Source organism: Panthera onca, chromosome B1 (genome assembly GCF_046562875.1).
Source record: "Panthera onca isolate mPanOnc1 chromosome B1, mPanOnc1 haplotype 2, whole genome shotgun sequence".
NCBI classification, from domain to species: domain Eukaryota; kingdom Metazoa; phylum Chordata; class Mammalia; order Carnivora; family Felidae; genus Panthera; species Panthera onca.
This window is the reverse complement of record NC_138342.1, coordinates 69,349,554-69,369,610: the sequence shown is the minus strand read 5'-3', so window position 1 is coordinate 69,369,610 and position 20,057 is coordinate 69,349,554. Positions and strand designations below refer to the sequence as shown.

Sequence of the window (20,057 nt, the reverse complement as noted above, 5' to 3'; positions counted from 1 at the left end):
GCTCCTCCTCTAAGGTCATTTTGTCCTCATGTCTGTGTCAGGATGCTTGATTTGTGGTATTTGAGATAACGATCTCCTATATATGGGATTACAAGGTTCATTTTCCTTGTCCCCATTCTAATCTGTTGATTTGTTTTTTATAGAACTTAAAGAACCTGTGGGACAAATAGTGTGTACAGATAAAGGCATTCTTGCAGTAGAACAGAATAAGGTTCTTATCCCACCAACCTGGAACAAAACTTTCGCTTGGGGCTATGCAGACCTCAGCTGCAGGCTGGGAACCTATGAGTCAGACAAGGTTTGCATTGTTTCTTGCTCATTTAATCTTGCTCTTTTGTGGTTTGGATATCCTGCTTGAACTGGGTGGGAAGAGCCCAAGCCCAGGGCTAGTCAGCTGCTCTTCCAGAGCCCAGAGGAAGGGAGAGCTTTGCTGCATCAGATCAGGATAAAGGAGGTAGTGGACAAAGATATGTTTCCTACAGAGCAAGCCTCCTTTGAAAAGTTGTGTACCAGGCTCTAGCAGTTTCTCTCCCACTCAAAGAATTCCTCCAGGAGGTCCTAGCCAGCCAGGTATTCAACATCGCTGACAACTAAAAGAGCCTCTTTTTGGTGGGTCATCATCTGGCCCACTTACCACTTCTGTACTCTTAAATGACTGATATGAAACCTGTCCCCCCCCCGCCGCCATCAGCAGCCACTGTGTCCCGTAGTATCAGTGCCCTGTGCTCACTCTCTGCATTCAGGAGGGATCTAGTTTGCGCAAGTCTGTATATTGCACTGTGACACGATTCCATTTAGTTAGCATTCTCATTAAACAGCAGCACTCGTGATTTCCACTTACCTCCAACTGGATACAGCAAACACATCTTTCTACCAGGTTGTCCCCTGAATCGCACACAGCATCACATAATCAGAACATCATTTTACCGGACTCGACTAACTGGACACCCACTATAAGCAAAGGCCTTTTATGGTTTTAACAGCAGCTGCAGTTAGGAGACTATAGGGGCAGTTCAGGGTGGAGCCTTGGTGGAAACGTTGGTAATGTGAATCCAGCCCAGAATGTACACGGGCATTTGCCTTTGAGGTGCCCACATAGGGGTTCTCCTTCACCCAGTGTGCTCCTTGTGATTCAGAAGTTTGTGGTTCTTGATGGCATGTGTGTCTCACGTCTGTTTTATTTTACAGGTAGTGACTGTTTACGAGTGTCTGTCTGAGTGGGGCCAGATTCTCTGTGCAATCTGCCCCAACCCCAAGCTGGTCATCACAGGTGGAACGAGCACAGTGGTGTGTGTCTGGGAGATGGGCACCTCGAAAGAAAAGGCTAAGACCCTCACTCTCAAACAGGTAACAAATGGAAGACAGGCATGTTCCATCTCGGCTGCCTGCACCTTAGAGAAACTACCAAGCTTCCTTAATTCCAGGGTGCTTCAGATATAAAGGACAAAACCAAAAAATATATGTTCTTTTGTTAGAAATGGTTTTTGAAAAAAAAAAAAGGAAATGAAATCAGAAGATACTGTTTCTAAAAATGATCTAAGCTGGTCCTTTTTTAAAATCTGAAGCAAGCCGTCTTTAGGTAATAAATTTTTTAATACATTTAAGTATAATACATTTGAGCCTTGAACAACACAGCTTTGAAGTTCCTGGCCCACGTATATACAGACTGTTTTCGGTAAACCCAATAGAGTGCTGTAAATGTAATTTCTTTTCCTTACGATTTTCTTTTATTTTTAATGTTTATCTTGAGAAACATTTTTTAATGTTTGTTTATTTTGTGCATGCGCAAGCAGGGGAGGGGCAGAGAGAGAATCCCTAGCAGGCTCCATGCTCAGCATGGGGATCCATCTCACAACCATGAAACCATGACCTGAGCTGAAATCAAGAGTCAGATGCTCAACCAACTGAGCTACCCAGGCACCCCTTCTTATGATTTGCTTAATATTTTCTTCTCTTGCTTACCTTATTGTAAGAATGAAATACATATAACATACAAAATATCTGTTAATCAAATGTTTATGTTATCAGTGAAGCTTCCAGTCGAGAGTAGGCTGTTAGTAATTAAGTTTTTGGGGAGTCAGAAGGTATACACAGATTTTTGACTGTGTCAGAAGTCAGCACCCCTAATCCCCATGTTGTTCAGAGTCAACGGTATTGTATGTAAATTGGATTTTTCCAAACCAAATTAAATTTGCTATTATTGATTCATATTAATTTTCTTTCTGGGTGATTTCCATTCAGCTGAACTAGTAACTCTTGGATTCTTTTATTTTTCTCTTGCCTCACTTATCATTTGATTACTTGTTATGTACTGGCTCTCATAAATTTTTTCTTAAAGCAAGAAACCTTTTATAATTAAGCCATCATCTTTTAATAATTGTTTTGTTGGTGAGTTTGCCATAAAGCTTTTTTAATGCAGTATACATCTAAGTGTATTTTAGGATACAAATTTGAAAGGCAGTGTAACAGTAATATCTGTCATTTATTGAGCATCTGTTATGTTCAGAGCATTGTACTGGGTGTTTAAAAATGTAAAACTCCAGTCCTCACAATTCTACAAGGTAGTTTATAATCCCTGTTTACGCCTGAAAATACCACTGCTTGATGAGGTTAAGACACAGGCCCAAGTCACATTTAGAGGTAAAGCCAGGATGTGAATTCAGTTTTGTGTGCCTCCAAACTGTTTTAAAGCCTGACCTGGACAGTGGTGTCTTAAATATCTGTGGAAAGAGTGGAACCCCTTGTACTGATACCACCAGTCATGTGTATAGGTAGGAAACTGCATTGGTTGCAGAGTCTAAAGGTAGGCCACATAAAAAAAATACATAGTATCAACAAGAGCAAATACAAGGTTGACAATGTAGTCAGCTATCCAAACTCTCTTGCTTACAATATTTTCAGTTTAGAAAATAGGCTCTGAAGCTCATGGACCAGCCAGTAATCCCTCAGTAGAAGATACTTCTTATGTAAAACAGCCTTTTGGGATCTAAGAATTCAGAAAGGATTTATGTATGACAAAAACATTTAAAGCAACTCACTGTTTAAATAGTAAATTCTCAAGAACTCTTAACAGTAATCTGAATCTTTTTCTCTGAAATGCTCATTCTCCCACATTGCCATTTCCCTGGGTCCTAGTTCTCTTCATATTCTAACCAAAGACAAAAGTTCTTATTCCAGTCTGAAGAGGGATCTCTTGGGTGCACATGTCTCCAGGTCAGTAACAGGAGTTCAGCAGACTCATCAGAACCACATTTTTCCCTTTATCTTTCCATGTACCATAACCATGCAGTCCTCACTGTTTGTGCCGTTTTTTAGAAACTCACTCAATTGTAGTTCCTTAGACTAACAGAAGATAGTGGCATAAAAGAAACAACACAGAGTTTAAATTCAGTACTTTGGGGGCCATTACTGATACATCTCCATGTAGAAATGATACAAAGAAACCCAGACTGGACTGCAGCTGCCATGCTCCCTTCCTTGTAAGATACTAGCCCAGGGCCAGAAAACAAGTGATGCAAAAATGGAGGTCAGAGGCCTCCGGACCTCTCTATTCCCTGTGGGATGAGGCGAAGCTAGTTGGCACAGGAGAATGAAGACTTTCCAGACGCTGCTGCTCCCGGCACGTGCTCCTGTCATTCCTAAGTGCATCCAGGACCTTCTGGAGCGCCCCCACAGAGTACAGCCCCTGTGATCACCCTGGCTTTTTCCTGTTCTCCTTTGTAGGCCTTACTCGGCCACACTGATACTGTCACCTGTGCCACAGCATCATTAGCCTATCACATAATCGTCAGCGGGTCCCGTGACCGAACCTGCATCATCTGGGATCTGAACAAACTATCATTTCTAACCCAGCTCCGAGGCCATCGAGCTCCAGTCTCTGCTCTTTGTATCAATGAATTAACAGTAAGTAGTCGATTGCCCACTTGGTTTATGGTTAGGAGATTAAGTATTTGTGGCTAACGTAAACAAAAAATGACTGTTTTCTAACTTGATAGGCACTCATCTTATAAATGCTGCTACGTTTTCCTTGATTTATACAAAAAGTGAACAGATATTAAACTTTGTAACTCAGATAATTTTGTTTTAAAATCAATCCACTGCTACCTACTCTGAAGAGCAAGATTTGGTTCAAAACATTCTAGACTAGGCTTTTTTAAAAGCAAGGAATTTGTAGGATTTGTTAAGAATGTTAAAATTGTATTGAAATTTTCTTCGTGAAATACAAATTCTTTATTATGTAAAATGAAAAGGGTAACATTTGGGTAACCAAACAAGAGCAGAATTGTTATAGAATTATTTTCAGAGTTATCCCAGACTTACTAAAGGATGTTATCTCTTTTCAAAAATCAGTATTTTATATATAAATAAGTGAGTCAGCATGAAATAAATGCACTGGCCTCGGAGTCACCTGTGGAGACCGTGCCCTCCTGAGGGGGGGGTGAGGGGAGGATAGTCATGCTAAGATGTGTGGGGAAGCAGAGGAAGCTAAGGTAGGCATACAAAGACTGAGGTCTCTGTGTCTGAGGGACAAGTGACCACATTCATATGTTGGTGATGCCCACATACAGAAATCGGCCTTGCAGACTGACCAGAACTCCCCAGGCTCACCATTCTTTGCTGTGTATGCTCGTTCCCTCCCTTACCCTCAGCACTGCCTTGGGGTCCTGTTGTGTGACACCACATAGCCACATCCTATCGTCACCCACACAGATAGCTTTTGAGGAATGCTCCATCTTTAATTTCCACCCGAAGATACTAAGTAGTATGCTTTTAGTCAGATACCTAGTAGTCAGTCAGAGAAAAAGGAGAAGAAAGAAATTTAGTTCTAGTGAATGGCATGTATAGTGTCTGATAATAGTAAAAGCAATCAGACCTGGCATGAGTGGGGAGTATACACAGGGGTAAAAGTCCATTCAGTTTTTGGTATATGGTGTATGGTGTGTGGTGTTTTTATTTTGTTTTAATTTTTTAAATGTTTATTTATTTTTGAGAGAGAGAGACAGAGCTTGAGCAGAGGCAGGGCAGAGAGAGAGGGAGACAAAGAATCCGAAGCAGGCTCCAGCCTCTGAGCTGTCAGCACTGAGCCCAACACAGGGCTCGAACCCACAAGCTGTGAGATCGTGACCTGAACTAAAGTCAGACACTTCACTGACTGAGCCACCCAGGGCCCCTTTTTTTTTTTTTTTTTTTTTTTTTTTTTTAGTTTTTATTTAGTTAGAGTAAACATGAGCCAGGGAGAGGGGTAGAGAGAAAGGGAAAGAGAGAATCCCAAGCAGGTTCCATGCTGTCAGCCCAGAGCCCAGCTTGGGGCTCTTTCCCACAATCCATGAGATTATGACCAGAGCTGAAATCAAGAATCAGACACTTAACCAGCTGAGCCACCCAGCCTCTCCAAAGATGTAAGGTGTTTTTAGATAGTACCTTGGATTGGTCCTACAAACCTTTGTACCTCAGAGCTTTACGAAAACATCAGTGCAACAGAATGGCTCTGATCTGGCATTGTTGCTCTGAGTCAAATGCTTAATTTTGAGGACTTTGTTTTGGAGTTGTTCTTAAATACAGAGAATTTTATTTATAGTCCGTTGTTAGCCAAGCAAGTATACACCCAATGGATTGCAGTAGTTGCTGCACAGACCACAGATGTGTTTGATTTTTTTTCCTTTTACAGTGCTTTTGTAACCTCTTAGTAATGCATAAAAAGATTTCTGTTTCTCTTCTGTTTTTGAAGCCAGTATCAAGTCTGCTTTACTTCAGTCTGCATTTTGGGCATAAGCGACCTTGCAACTGCCCTTTACCTCCTCTTCTTATGCTCAGCCCTCATAGCCACAGGATTTGCTCTAATGCTCTCTAATTGAGGCACCCTGGAGTACGACAAGAGAGTCTTGCCTGGTGCAGAATGGTGCGGCAGCCTCTGGTCTCTTGCAGAGACTGAGGCCGTTAATTAAAGCACAGCTGCTGACGCTCATTGTCAGAAGTGGTTCAGTGGCTGAATCGGGTAGACACAGCAATGCTTGGCGAAGTATCACTTTTCTTTGGGTTTTGCTTCTGCCGTCTTGGTAGAAGAAGAGCAGAAGGAGGAAAAGAACAGTAGCAAGACCAGCACAGAGGGTGGTTTGGGAAGGCCCCAGGCCTCACTGTGCTGCCCTTGGCTCCCCCTTCCCTTTTTTCTTGAGTCGATGCTGCTGTTCAGCTTCCAGTTTCTCCCTGCTTTGGATGACCATCTTCCTATTTCTGTAGGTCCTCGTGTACCTGCTGGTTGTACTGAAATTCACCAGGTCATTCTAAAGTCAGTGCCTGGCATTGTGACATCTAAGCTGTCTTAGGGATAAGAGAGGCAGCATGGTGTGGTGCATAAGTTTCAGGGCCAAAAAGGGCTGGATTCAAATCTTTATCCTGTGACGTTAGGCAAGTAAATCACTTAAGCTATTTGCACCTGACTTTGATCCCCCTACAGCAAGGCTAGTAAGAGCTGACTCGCAGGTTGTTGAAAGGCTGCAGTGAAATGTCCTCTACACTAACTGACACTCAGTAGGTGCTTCAGGAAGTATCTTTAATCCCTTTAGCAGTACTGGGTTATATTCTCATCAGATTGGGTACAGCCCAGCTGGTACAGTTTAAGGGAAAAGCTTGTTCATTTCTGTCTTTGGAACCTACAAAAACCTGAGTTTTAACAGCTTAGGGACTCTAAGGTTTTATTCAGTTTGCCAAGAAATGACCTGTGTTCTAATTTCCTTTTTTTTTCCGTCATCCCTTCCCCCATTCGTTTATTCATAATAAAATGAATACAAATTATAAAATAGGATGTTACAATGTTACCAACCTTTCATCTTTATTTATTGAAGAGGGAGATATGCTTCTATCTAGACTGAAAGATTTCTCTTCTACCTGGTCGTTTTGGCGATTGGATTCATTTTGTAAAATTAAGCGGAGGTGGATTCCTGCCTCTGGGTGAAAGGTATACATAGATTTTGTAAAGGACAGGAGGCAGCAGGCTAGTGCATCACCTCCTCAGGCTCCAGGCAGCTTTGCTGTGGAGCGAGCCAGGACTCCGCAGTGCACTGGGGCATGAGCTGAGCGTGTGGCAGGGCTCCTACCTTTGTCTCCATGTGAGATCGCCTCGACTGCAGCAGCCCCTACACCATGAATTCTTTAAGAGGCTGCTCAGCGAGCACAGAAATTCCCCAGTCACCAGTCGAAGAACTAAAAGGTTTTTTGAGAGCTAGGCCAAAGATTTACTTTGCTTCTGAACCCAGAATGTGATGTGCAGGGAGCAAAGAGAGTGAAGAGGCTGTTTTACGTTCTCAGGGGGACATCGTGTCCTGCGCTGGCACGTATATCCACGTGTGGAGCATCAACGGGAACCCTATCGTGAGTGTGAACACGTTCACAGGCAGGAGCCAGCAGATTGTCTGCTGCTGCGTGTCGGAGATGAACGAGTGGGATACACAGAACGTCATAGTAACGGGACACTCAGATGGCGTGGTCCGGGTAAGTCCTCTGTGAGGAAACACACTAGATATTTGCTGTCCCGGTTTACCTGAAGCTTGTGAAGCTGTCCATGGTGGAAAGACCCCCTGAACAGGTTGTAGTATCGTTGAGCAAACTCTCAGACTCAAGCCTCAGCCTCTGTGTTCTCTGACGCAGGGAACGTCAGTGACTTGGCCCCTTTCCTTCCCATTGAGTCAATCTGTTAGTGCTCTTAACCCCTGGATGGACGGCTTGACCCAACGTCGCATGAACAGGGTTTCCCTGTCACCATGGATCGCTAAATGTAAATTGCAAAAGTATTGGCTTTTTGGCCTCTCAGATGGCTTCTTAGGGAAAACAGGAACTATTTCTTCTCTGCAGAGAATCACAGAGCTGGAAAGTGCTTTCAGAGGACTCCCATTGTCCAATCCCTGTCTAGAGTTCTGGATGATTTTGCCTGAATTCTAGTTTATCCTTTTCGTAGGTTTCTTTGTATGGGACTTCTGCAGAAAATCTAATCCACGGAGTATTTACTTTTACAGTCTTTTCAAATGCTTGGGTTGTTCTGTCTCAGGAGATTTTCCTTTTTGCCTCTTTTCTTTAATTGTGCTCTTTGTAGAAGCACAGGGCGGCTGATTGCTGCCCTGTAGTCACAGTCACAGGCTCAGAGAAATGAGGCTCCCAGTCCCCGCCACACCACACCCTGCGCCTCAGACGACAGGCATGCCCCGACATACGCTGTCTCCGTGGCAGTGTTTCAGATGACTCCATTCATGAGGCCTTAAGAAAAACCTCCGTGGCCAGATACACTTGGGGGTCCTGCTTAGTGCATACCTTCTTGGAGACCTAGACCATATATTGGTGTGTGTGCAAGGCTCTCCGAGGTTTTTGTAGGAAATAAAATGTGCTTAGTTGAGCCATGTTTTTCCAACTTACTTGACCACAGTCCTTTTCCCTCTGCCACGAAACATCCATTAGCATCTCATGGAACCCAGTTCTGGAAGCAGCGTGTGTACACAGTCCTCTCCCACATTTTTCAAGATAGAGGGAAATTTAATTATACATAATAATAGAAGATATCTGCTTAACCCCAAGAGCTCATCTTCATCCAATAACATGTAAATTGTTCCCTTAAGCTGCTTAACTTTTTTATTCTCATACTTAAATTCAGTTTTGGCGAATGGAATTTTTGCAAGTTCCTGAAACACCAGCTCCTGAGCCTGTTGAAGTCCTAGAAATGCAGGAAGACTGTCCAGAAGCACAAATAGGTATTCAGTACTTTTTAATTATTCAATAGTTTTCGTATTTTTTTAAGTCACTCTGCATAAATTTACATCGAACAACATGAACAGTAGCCTGAGGCTGGTGGGGCATTGATGCCCGAAGCACGACTGCCCCCTAGCGTGTGAAGTCGGAGGGCAGGCGTGCACACGTTCCTCCAGTTCACTGGGCAGTTCTTGGTGTGCTGGTGTCTGTAGTTGGCTTCCTCATCCCATAATAAATATGGTTGCTAGCTTCCCAGAGTACCAAACGCTTGGACTTTCAGCTCTGAAAATACAAAACAGATCGGGGGGACATAGTGGTGGACAAGTCAGATGGCCCTCAGTCCCAGACCTGTTTTACCCATTGCCTGTCAGGCTCAGTGTGGATGACAGGGTGGCATCGTGTTGGCAAAGTATTCATGGAGGCAGACCAGAATCCCCACTCTTCAGCCCTGCTGAAGAAGGGCTTTTATTCAGACTGAAGCCTGGCACTCTGTACTCTTATTATCTGTGATTTGTGAAACACTTGAAAATTTTCCAAAGGAAGATAGAAATGATTGCTACACAGAATGATTGGAAACAGTGCCGTGAACCCAGGCTGAGATCCGCTTAGGGTTGCTCCATTCCAGAGAGGTTACCCTCCTTTGATTTAGAACGATTGGTTCAAGAGACGTCCTGGAAAGGAGCAGGATTTTAACTTTGACCTTCAGGTTGTCTCCCCATGATTAATTTTTTGTACGCTGGGAGTTCAGCATGAGTTTGACGAAATGAAGGGGTTACTAAGGGGAAAGTCTTATCAGAAAGGCATAAATCACTTCCCTTTGTAAGCCGAAAATAGTTTCTACTTTCATTGCCAGAAAACACGTGATCCAGTGGACAGGGCATTTATGATTGTATTACCTTAAAGCATGTAAATTTCTACATAGTCCGTTGAAGCTCCATTAAAAAGGTTTTCTGGGTGTTTGGGGGCATAAAAATTCAGTTCAATCCAGTAAGTATTTGGGGTTACCTGTTGTGTGTAGACACCGGGTTAAGCGGTCCAAGGAAAAGTGGGTCCTTTCCTTTAACAAAGGTTTTAAGTGAGAAAATGAGATGAAAAAGTGAGGTAGAAGGAGGAGGTATACCTCAGGAAGGAGAAGGTCAAGGTGAAGAAGGAGGTCACATTCAGGAAGGAGAGATACTTCTATCTCCTATGTCTTTGTTTTTAGAGATTCATACTGTGGACAGAGTTTGATAGCATGGCAGAGGGAAGAGCTGCCCACAGGGAAGGATTGACTTGCAACAACTTGGGAGTGGCATGGCATGAGAGCAGTTATCTGGGCAAAAGGGAAGGCAAGCCAGTGTTGCACTGGAAATCAAAGTCATTTTGAATTTTTTTTTTTTTAACGTTTATTTATTTTTGAGACAGAGAGAGACAGAGCATGAACGGGGCAGGGGCAGAGAGAGAGGGAGACACAGAATCGGAAGCAGGCTCCAGGCTCTGAGCCATCAGCTCAGAGCCCGACGCGGGGCTCGAACTCACGGACTGCGAGATCATGACCTGAGCCGAAGTCGGCCGCTTAACCGACTGAGCCACCCAGGCGCCCCTCAAAGTCATTTTGAAGACTGCTTGTCAAAGAAGACCTTAAAGCTCATAGTTATAAGCCTTTGCAATGAAAAACAAATCACCCAACTTAGCCAACTAGACTACCAGTGTCAGTACAAGGGAGGCAAACTGTCTTGCCAAAAAAAAAAAATGTATAGTGGGCTGGTGCTGCACATTTGTTCTTGCTCTCCTTTTTTTATAACTCTATATTTTTATTTCTTACAAATCTTCCCTCCAGCAGACTCTATCACAAGAGAGTAGGGAGTTGGGTTGAGGAAATGCATAACACTGGAAAGAAGGAAAAAACCCACAAAATCTTGGATTAAAGCTTTCGTCAATAATTGATTCATCTAGATTTTCATTTATACTGACTGCTATATGGAAGGAACTGTGCTTGGGGCCCCTTCCCGCAAGCTGGCCACTGTCTTATAGAAAGATTATCCAAAAATAATAGTCTGGGGTGAGAATTCAAAGACAAGAGGCATATAGCTGTTCAAGGAATCCACAGGTAACATTGGGAAGCACTGAGATTGGGAAGAGGCGTCTCACAGGGCCAGGGCACATGTGGATTAGCCATGAGGAGGAGTAGGGCTGCTTGGAGAGTGGAGTTCTTGCTGCCCAGCTGAACCTTGCTGGGGAGTGTGTGGCAGGCATTGAGAAATTCACAGAGTCAGGTTTTGGCCAGATTGGTAAAGAATGATTGTCAAGCTAAGAATTTTAGCCAAAGCATTCTTTTGGATTCAGAAATTCTACTTTTTTTTTTTTTCTTTTTCTTTTGCTATATTGAATCTAGCTGAAAATTCTGGGAATTTTTCCTTTTATTCTTTTCCTTTTTTTTTTTTTTTTTTGAGAGCAAGAGATAGTGGGGGAGGGGCGAGAGAGGGAGAGAGAAAGAATCCCAAGCAGGATCCCTGGCATGGGGCTTAATCTCATGACTATGAGATCACGACCTGAGCCGAGATCAGGAGACACACGCTGAACCCACTGAGCCAGCCAGGTGCCCCTTCTTTTATTGTTAAACTTACCTTAAAATATCTTGTGTATTGTGTCTTAACTGGTAGAGGAAAAATACCAGTGGGACAAAGCTGGATCTGACCACCGTGTGTGTGTGTGTGTGTGTGTGTGTGTGTGTGTGTGTGTGTATGTTTTCTAATTCTCCCATTGCATTACCCAGGGCAGGAAGCCCAGGACGAGGACAGCAGCGATTCAGAAGCAGATGAGCAGAGCGCCAGCCAGGATCCCAAGGACACGCCTAGCCAGCCCAGCAGCACCAGCCACCGGCCCCGGGCAGCCTCCTGCAGAGCAACGGCTGTCTGGTGCACTGACAGTGGTTCCGATGACTCCAGGCGCTGGTCTGACCAGCTCAGTCTGGATGAGAAGGATGGCTTCATATTTGTGAACTATTCAGAGGGCCAGGCCAGAGCCCATCTGCAGGGGCCCCTTAACCACCCTCACCCCAATCCCATTGAAGTGCGGAATTACAGCAGATTGAAGCCTGGTAACTTGCAGTCTGGTGTCTGTTTCTTGCTCTTTGTGGGGGGTGTGCAGGTTGGTGGAGTGAGGCAGTGGACTCTGGCTGTCCCTGCGCCTGTCCCTGTGACTTCAGCCACCCAGAGACAGCCGTTTAAGTTTCTTATGTGAAATGGACTTTGAGATTCTATTTACTGTATGTTGGGCATTTCTTAAAGAACACCTGACGCCCAAAATTTCATTCATTCGCAAACCATAAAAGCTTTTGAAAATGGTCAAGTTACTCATTACAGATAGATAGATAAAACCGTATTTGCGGGTTTTGCCTGTTAGAGCTCAGGTCCTCAGTTGGAGAAATTCGATCTTCTTGCATTGAAGATCTGCTCATTTCTGCATTTATCTTTTCGAATGAGGTCTTCTCTGCCCTGGCCCATTATCGGTATTAAGCTAGAGTGCTTCACCTTCAAGTTGACGCAGCAGCTACTGGGAAGTGGGACTGTATGTTGTAGCACCCTGACTTCAGTGGGTCATGTCTTGTACTTGTGCACTCCAGGGTACCGGTGGGAACGTCAGCTGGTGTTCAGGAGTAAGCTAACTATGCACACGGCCTTTGATCGGAAGGACAACGCACACCCGGCAGAGATCACCGCCCTGGGCGTCTCCAAGTAAGTGCCATTCCCTTCCAGCCACTCCTCCCCACTGAGTCATTTGCTTAGCCCAGGCCCAGACACCCCAGACCAGTCTGTGGGGAAAAGAGATTTCGTTTGCAATATCAGATGTTGCTTAAACAGATGAACCAGAAGAAGAAACCTGCCAGCGTGTGGATTTTAAAATCTGTTCTTGGAGGTTACAGCAAGTTTGATCCAGAGAGTTGAGAAGAAAGTGCACATTTGGGGCTCAGTTCTGTTTTTGTCTCTTCATACACGCAGCCCCCACCCCAGCACACACATCCACGGAAAACTGGAGAACCTCAAGAGTGACGGAAAGAGCTTTTCAGCCGTGTGGCTGTGCTGAGGCCTTCCCTGAGGTGACTCCGTGTCGTGTCATGTCGTGTCTCCTGTAGGGATCACAGCAGGATCCTCGTGGGCGATAGTCGAGGCCGAGTGTTCAGCTGGTCTGTGAGTGACCAGCCAGGCCGTTCCGCTGCTGACCACTGGGTGAAGGATGAAGGAGGTGACAGCTGTTCGGGCTGCTCCGTGCGGTTCTCTCTCACAGAAAGACGGCACCATTGCAGGAACTGCGGCCAGCTCTTCTGCCAGAAGTAAGATGAGATGTTAATTATGCCCTGCATGGAGCTTCTCTGATTTGCTCCAGGATCCCTACCCCACAGTGTTGTGTCAGCCTAAACCAGCCTTCACTTTCTCATTTTTTTTTTTTTTATCACATTTGTGAAGTATTTCTGTCATATTGAAAAATAGGGAGGGGCACCTGGGTGGCTCAGCCGATTCAGCATCCAACTCTTGATTTCAGCTCAGGTTATGATCTCACGGTTTGTGAGTTGGAGCCCCACGTCAGGCTCTGCAGTATCAGTGCAGAGCCTGCTTGGGATTCATTCATTCATTCATTCTCTCTCTCTCTCTCTCTCTCAAAATAAATAAACATTTAAAAAATATGGAAGGAATCATTACAAATACGTGGTCCCCCATGACTCAGAAAAGAAGGTGCTACTCTTCCATCAGATTTGCATATAAAACATTATGGATGTTCACTCTTACCGATCACACTTCTCCGTGTCTTATACTTTGAGCGCATGTTGTCTCCATAAAAACCACCATGTGTTTTCCGTTTTACATAAATACAGCATACTCTCTGTACCTTCCCTAAACTTCCCTTTTCTTACTCAACATTGTTTTTGAAGTCACTCATGTAAATAACTATTCTAATATTTTCATTTTAACTGTTGTCCTAGATTTTTTTGTATGGACATACAGAGTTTATCTACTTCCCTTTTGATGGGCCCTTACGGGAATTTTTCATTTTACCCATACTCTGAACGGCACTGCAGCTCACATCTGTGTAAATGCCCTCTTTATGTGCAGTGGAGTTTCCATAGAGGAGGTACCCCAGGACAGAATGACAGATCGTACACGTGCTCTTGAGCTGCGCTAGGTCTTGCCACATGTCACACACTCTCCAGGACTGCAGTGCTGGTTGACGCCACCTCAGGCAGGACATGCGGGCTCTCCCAGGTCTCACCCATGCCTGCAGTTGCCATACATTTTCCCTTTTGCCAGGCCAGTAGCCAGCAGAGCTTGGTGGTTTCCACTTGCAATGCTACTGAAGTGGACCCTTTTTTCATATGCTTACAGGGCATTGGCACTTCCTCTCAGCTGATGTGGCCCATCGTCCTTTTAGGTTTGCTTGGGTTCCCCACCCCCCCCACTTGAGTTCTTTAGTTGTTCTGGGCTCTTTGTCTTTCATTACATCTTGCAGATACCTTCCGCCAGTCTGTGATGTACGTTTTCACTTTATATACGTTTTTTTCTTTCACATAAGGGTTTGGTTTTGTTTTTTTAATGCTTATTTATTTTTGAGAGACAGAACACTAGCGGGAGAGGGGCAGAGAGAGAAGAAAACACAGAATCTGAAGCAGGCTCCAGGCTCTGAGCTGTTAGCACAGAGCCCGATGCGGGGCCCGACCTCACGAACCGCAAAATCGTGACCTAAACTGAAGTCAGAAGCTTAACTGACTGGGCCATCCAGGGAGTGTCTCATAAGTTTTAATTTTGTTGTAATCACATTTATTACTTTTTGTGATTTTTCCTTTTTTTGTGGCTTAAGAAAGCTTTCCCTGTCTTGAAACCATAAAGACAGCCTTGGTTATTTTCTTCTAAAAGTTTTGGGGTTTTGTTTTTCATGCTTAGGGTTTTAGATCCAAATACATTTGGAGTATACTTGGAGGTATGGTGTGTAGTGGGGATCTTTCTCATCTCCCAGTTGTCCCCCCATGGTTGATTTGGATGCCATTTCTGGGGTCCCATCTATGGGGTCCCATCTATGCATGTACAGTCCCATCTGTGCATGCACTGGGGTCCCATCTATGCATATACAGTTCTCACTTTACATGACAGAAAAGGGAAAGGATCCTGGAGGCAGAAGTCTCTAAGGCTTACATTGTTTTACTGTAGAGATACTTTCACAGAAACCACGGACTGGATAATTGTTTTTGAGCCAGTTATTGAAAAGGCGGTGGTCTTTGGGTTTACACTGACCAAATGCTCACTAGGTTACTGTCCATTCTGTCATCTCAGGCAAGTTACTAACCCTCTCTGAGCATATTTTTCATCTGTAAAAATGTGGATAATTCTACCTCTCCTCGTAGAGGTGTTGAGAGAATTCAGTGAAATCATGTGCATGAGTTTTGCAAAACACCAAGTGTGGAGTCTGGCAATACAGGTGCTCAGTAAAAGATGTTATTATAGTTTTTTTTGTTTTGGTTTGGTTTTTTTGTTTTTATTTTCCAACTTAATACCTTAAACCTTTTTCTTGGGAAGTCTGATTCAAGATCAAGTAGCCACAATGTCGGTGCCAGCCATTATTCCTTATGGGACTTTCTATGAGATTGGCAGAGGATTCTGTCTTGTGCTTGAGAAGCACACTCTATAAAACCTAGTAATCTAGGAATTTGTGGTAGTCAACACCCCATTTGTACACTGGCACACATTGTTCTTTGAACTGTTTAATTTTCAAAATATTGTTTAAAGGTAGGTAGTTCTTTAAGTTTTCCATTGCTATCAGATGTTAGATGGAGGTTTTATTTGAACAACCAGCTAACAGTGATTGATTATGATAGAGCAGGCATGGAAGGAAGAGCTGTCTGGGCGGGGCCTAGCGCTTCTGAGTGTCTCCTCAAAGTCCAGGAACAGCCCTTTAAACTCCTAACGATGGTGGCACTTCAGTTATTCCCTGGACACCTTTACTGGTAGATTAATGGATGAAGTACAATTCTCTATTTCAGTCTTGTGAAAAGGCAAGCTTAGAGTGATTAAATGCCACATCCAAGGTCATACCCTGCTTTATTCCAGGAATAGGAATACTTTTTAAAGAATTTGAACACCTCGTAAGTAGAGTCTTCTTCAAGGAATTCTGTCAGGATAAACAGAAAATGAGAACAATTGGACTAGACAGAAAAGCCAAACTACTGTTCAAGAAATGACTGAGGAGTGGATCACGGGGTGTTTAAAAGCCCAAAGGAACTTGATAGTGACGTAAGAGTCTTTTAAAACGAGTAGTAAATCTTCTGCCACGAGAAAAAAGGCAAGCTCCAAGTAAAGACACTGGCTTCCCTCCCAAGTTCATAGGGCATAAGAAGCAGTCACACAGGAAGAATGGCCTCACAGCTGGTTAGACCCCTTGGCTTCGCCCTGTAGGAAAATCTTAACTTTAAAAAAAAAAAGGAAATTCTCTCCAGTCAAGTATATAGCTTTTCTTGGTTCAATATTACTTTTCTTCATAGATGGAAACAAATAATATGGCAGGTTGTTTTGGTCCTGGGTCAGCCACATGACACAAACCAGTGGGTCTTTGGCTTTATAGCACAAGCTTTCTGTTCAATTCTTAAGTTTGTATTTCTCAGTGCCGTGATCAACCACGGAGAGTACCTGTAACTACTTGATTTTGCCTTTCCCTTAGGTGCAGTCGGTTTCAGTCAGAAATCAAACGCTTGAAAATCTCATCCCCGGTGCGCGTGTGTCAGAACTGTTACTACAATTTACAGCATGAGAGGGGTTCAGAGGATGGGCCTCGGAATTGTTGAAGATTCAACAAGCCGATTGCAGACCGCGGTCTGTAGACCCCCTTCCCGATTCCTGGCACGGCTCACAGCTCAGAAGGCATCAGAACAGTCTCCGTTTACGCCTCTCTTCATGCCATGTGTTTGAAGCGTTGAATTCAAAGGGATCAGTGAACAAGCGGGTGTAGAGTGCAGTAATGGGGCAGACACTGTTCAGGTGAACAGCACAAGAAGAACAGAAGGTGGTTCCTAGGAGCGACTCTTCCAATATCCGATTCTCCCTGTTACCAGTAGCTGTCTCCAAGAGAAAATCCTCACATATTAACTGTCTTTTCTTGCGTCTCATTTTTATAGATCTACTCATCCTTATTTGGAAAAACCACCACCAACAACAACAAAAAAAGGCTTTTAGAAAATGGTTGTAAATCTGACTTCTTTGCAAGTAACTGTGTATATTGTAAATAGGTATAAAGGCCTTTTTTTCTAAATAAGGACTTAACTGTCTGTAACATGAGACTTCAAACTAAACCACTAACTCAGTGAACTACTTACTTACGGTTTGTCTGACATCTCTCACAAATTAATTATAAATATGTTTTTTAAATCCTCAAAGACATTATCTGTGGTCTTTTTTCCCTTCTTTCAAACCCAGCCTCTGTGCCCGATGTCCTTTCTTTCAAGTTGCCCACAGTATCTCCACTTAAACTAGGCTAGTAACCAAAATAATGTGGACCTTCTTTAGGAAACAGTGTGGGAGAATAAGAGTCCTGCCATGAGATAGCCTGGAAATAGCTGGGCATCTTGCACCTGGCCGTGTGCCACCTCAGTGTTGTTCCAGTGTCCTAAGGCCCCTTGTAAACTTCTGTCCGGACTGCTGTGTGGCCATAGCGTAACTTCGTAGCATTGCATAGCGGTCGGTGGTCACGTGATTGATGCAATGCAGGAAACAGCCCTGCCTCAACTAATGGAAATATTTTTGCATGTAACCCAAATTAGCTTCTCTTGCATAGAACATAATAAGTATGTGTCTTTGGTGACACTAATGTTCTACTATAGCTTATTTTCAAAAAAGGGTAAAACATGAAAAAAGTGTACAGAATTAACGTATAAACCTTGTTGTAAAACTGGATCATGTCAGAACTGCTTATAATTAACCTTTACCATTTAATGCCATCTACCTGAAAACAGTGAGATTTATACTGTATCAATGTCTATTTTTTTGTTTTTGCTATGAATATAATTACAGTATTTTAATATTTAGTTATTTAATTTGTTCTACTAGTTGGATACAGAACACACAAATCCAGGGAGACTAAAGCTGGTTGGGGCTAAGCGAGAAGTTTAGTTTACAGAAAAAAAGGCTTTGGTGGTGGGATTTTTTTAAATGTGTGTTATGTACATATATATATGTGTATATATATATAAAACAAATGAAACAACTAATCTAGATTTTAACATTTTCAGATATTTAGTGATAATATTATGAACAATTCTAAAAGCCCTGTGATTTGAAAAAAAATGTAGAATTATTTATGGCCCAAGCAAGGAAGGACAGACCTTCACATGCTCATGGAGGTATCATACAAAGGACAGTGGCTCTGGCTTTCCCAACTTTTCATCTTTAGGCCCTGGTGACAGGCACACTTATGCACTAAAATGCACATATATGCACATGCATTCAAAAATAGGCATTGGTACAATAGTAACCTTGTACCTAATGGGCTGAAACCAGCTTAAGAACAAATTTGTTCTTCCTGATAACTAGGTCTCCAAGAGAAAATATAAAGGCTGCTTTAGTGCCTTATGCTTACTAAATTTAAACCTTTATTTACCTAGGTTTGAGCCTACAGTCTATTTATGATTACATATCAAAATCGATTAATACACTTCCATTTCTAAAAGTTCAAATACACTTGTTAATAAAAGGATTATCGGCATTAATACTTTCACTTGAAGAAAAGTTGTGTTGTTTTCCTTCCTGTCTTACTCCCCTCCCCCACACCCCTCCCTGCCCACCATCTTACTTCAATTCTAATAAATAATGCTGGATGTTCAACAGTGGCAGGAATTGTGCCATCACGTAACCGTGGGCTTCGCCCCTGTCCGGCCCTATAGATGAGTTGTAGCAGTGTTATTCTACACTTTTTAAAAGAAGCGTCCTCCTCGTGTCTATGAACCGTGTTTACCCCAAACCCAATGGCAGAGGTGTTCTTTAAAGACTTGAATATATGAATGTGTGTATGTAGTTACTTAAAGGTTATTCCTCTATGTAATATGAAGTTATATGGGATGAACACTTTTAAACTTTCCGACACAACTTCCATAACTAGAAGGTGGAAACCAAAACCCTCATGATAGTATTTCCTCTGGCAGCTGGTGCTGTGGGCAACTGTTTTATTCGGTGGACTTTCTTTTCTTTTTGCTTTCTAATGCAGAACTCACAAACCACTCACACATGCAAGTACACTCACATACATCAACTAATCGTTTCTCTGGATGTCTTTCTGTGTTCCATGTAAATTTGTTTACCGACGCATATTCTCAGCATGTACATCCACCTTTGTGTGGCCTGTATTCTTTCTCTGAGAGTACCTCACAGGGCCCTGCCTGATCATTGTAGCTCATTTGTTCATTCATCCATTTATCCATCCACCCATTTATTCTAACGTCTGTGTATAGTGTGCAACTGTAATGTCATGCTTCTGAAGAGGAAAATAGCTGCCCATAGCAGCCATCCGTCTGGATAATAGCAAAACACTCTAGATAAGTTATTTTGCACTTTCTTATGTATAAAGTTGGTAGAAACTTATTTTTGCTTTGTATCATTTAAATACATTTTGTTTTGGTAAATGAACTGTGTATAAACTATTTATGCCGTTAAAACTGTTTTTAGAAAGTATTTTTAATTTCAGCAAGTTTGGTTACTTGTTGCATGACTATTAACACAGCTGACTTTTTGTGTCAGTGCAATGTATATTTTTTTGTCCTGTTATTAACTTGTAAGCCCTAGTAATGGCCAATTATTTGTACAGCAACAGAAGTAAATTGAAGATACTGGCTAAGACTGGATTGATTGTGGACGTTTGTACTATACTGCAGAATCCAATATCTGTTCTTTGGTGGTTATGTAAAAGGCCTGAAGATTTACTATCTAGTGTGCAATCTGTGATAACTGAATGTTCATTGTATATCTGTCTCTGATGCAAAAAGGTAGAGTAACACAATTACAATACATGATTAAATGCAGTAGTCCAGGTACTTTTTTTTTTTCATTTCAAATAAATACCTACTATTTACCACCCAAAGAAAAAAAGTTGTTTTTAAGCCAGTTTATTCAGGGAAGGAAAAACAAAACAGAAGGCAAATAAGTCCCTCAACTTTGTATAATTCTTTTCTAGTCGTGAATCTATCTTTCAGAAGCTCCTGCTTACAGAAATGCTTGTTGTGAGGGTCTGGTTCAAGCTCTGGTTTGATCCGTCCTTAAATGCTTTCTGCATTGAGCTTCCCAATTGTGCTGGCTTCCTGGGGCTGATGAGTGTGT

The 20,057-nt window shown here is 42.8% G+C and overlaps 1 protein-coding gene across 10 annotated transcripts in view; it reads left to right on the top strand.

The window, feature by feature from the left end:
- Window positions 1-19,758, top strand: part of WDFY3 (WD repeat and FYVE domain containing 3) — a 278,494-nt gene extending 258,736 nt beyond the window's left edge. For 9 of the 10 annotated variants that reach the window (XM_078445957.2, XM_078445959.2, XM_078445953.2 and 6 more), the window contains 9 exons: window positions 144-298; window positions 1,189-1,347; window positions 3,724-3,903; window positions 7,306-7,488; window positions 8,639-8,735; window positions 11,489-11,812; window positions 12,338-12,449; window positions 12,848-13,045; window positions 16,417-19,758. In XM_078445957.2, the coding sequence (XP_078302083.1) occupies window positions 144-298; window positions 1,189-1,347; window positions 3,724-3,903; window positions 7,306-7,488; window positions 8,639-8,735; window positions 11,489-11,812; window positions 12,338-12,449; window positions 12,848-13,045; window positions 16,417-16,540 (1,532 nt within the window). In that variant the 3' untranslated portion in view covers window positions 16,541-19,758. Of the gene's footprint in view, window positions 1-143; window positions 299-1,188; window positions 1,348-3,723; window positions 3,904-7,305; window positions 7,489-8,638; window positions 8,736-11,488; window positions 11,813-12,337; window positions 12,450-12,847; window positions 13,046-16,416 lie in introns of those variants that run through there. The other variant, XM_078445962.2, reaches the window with a different exon arrangement.
- Window positions 19,759-20,057: the final 299 nt, after the last annotated feature.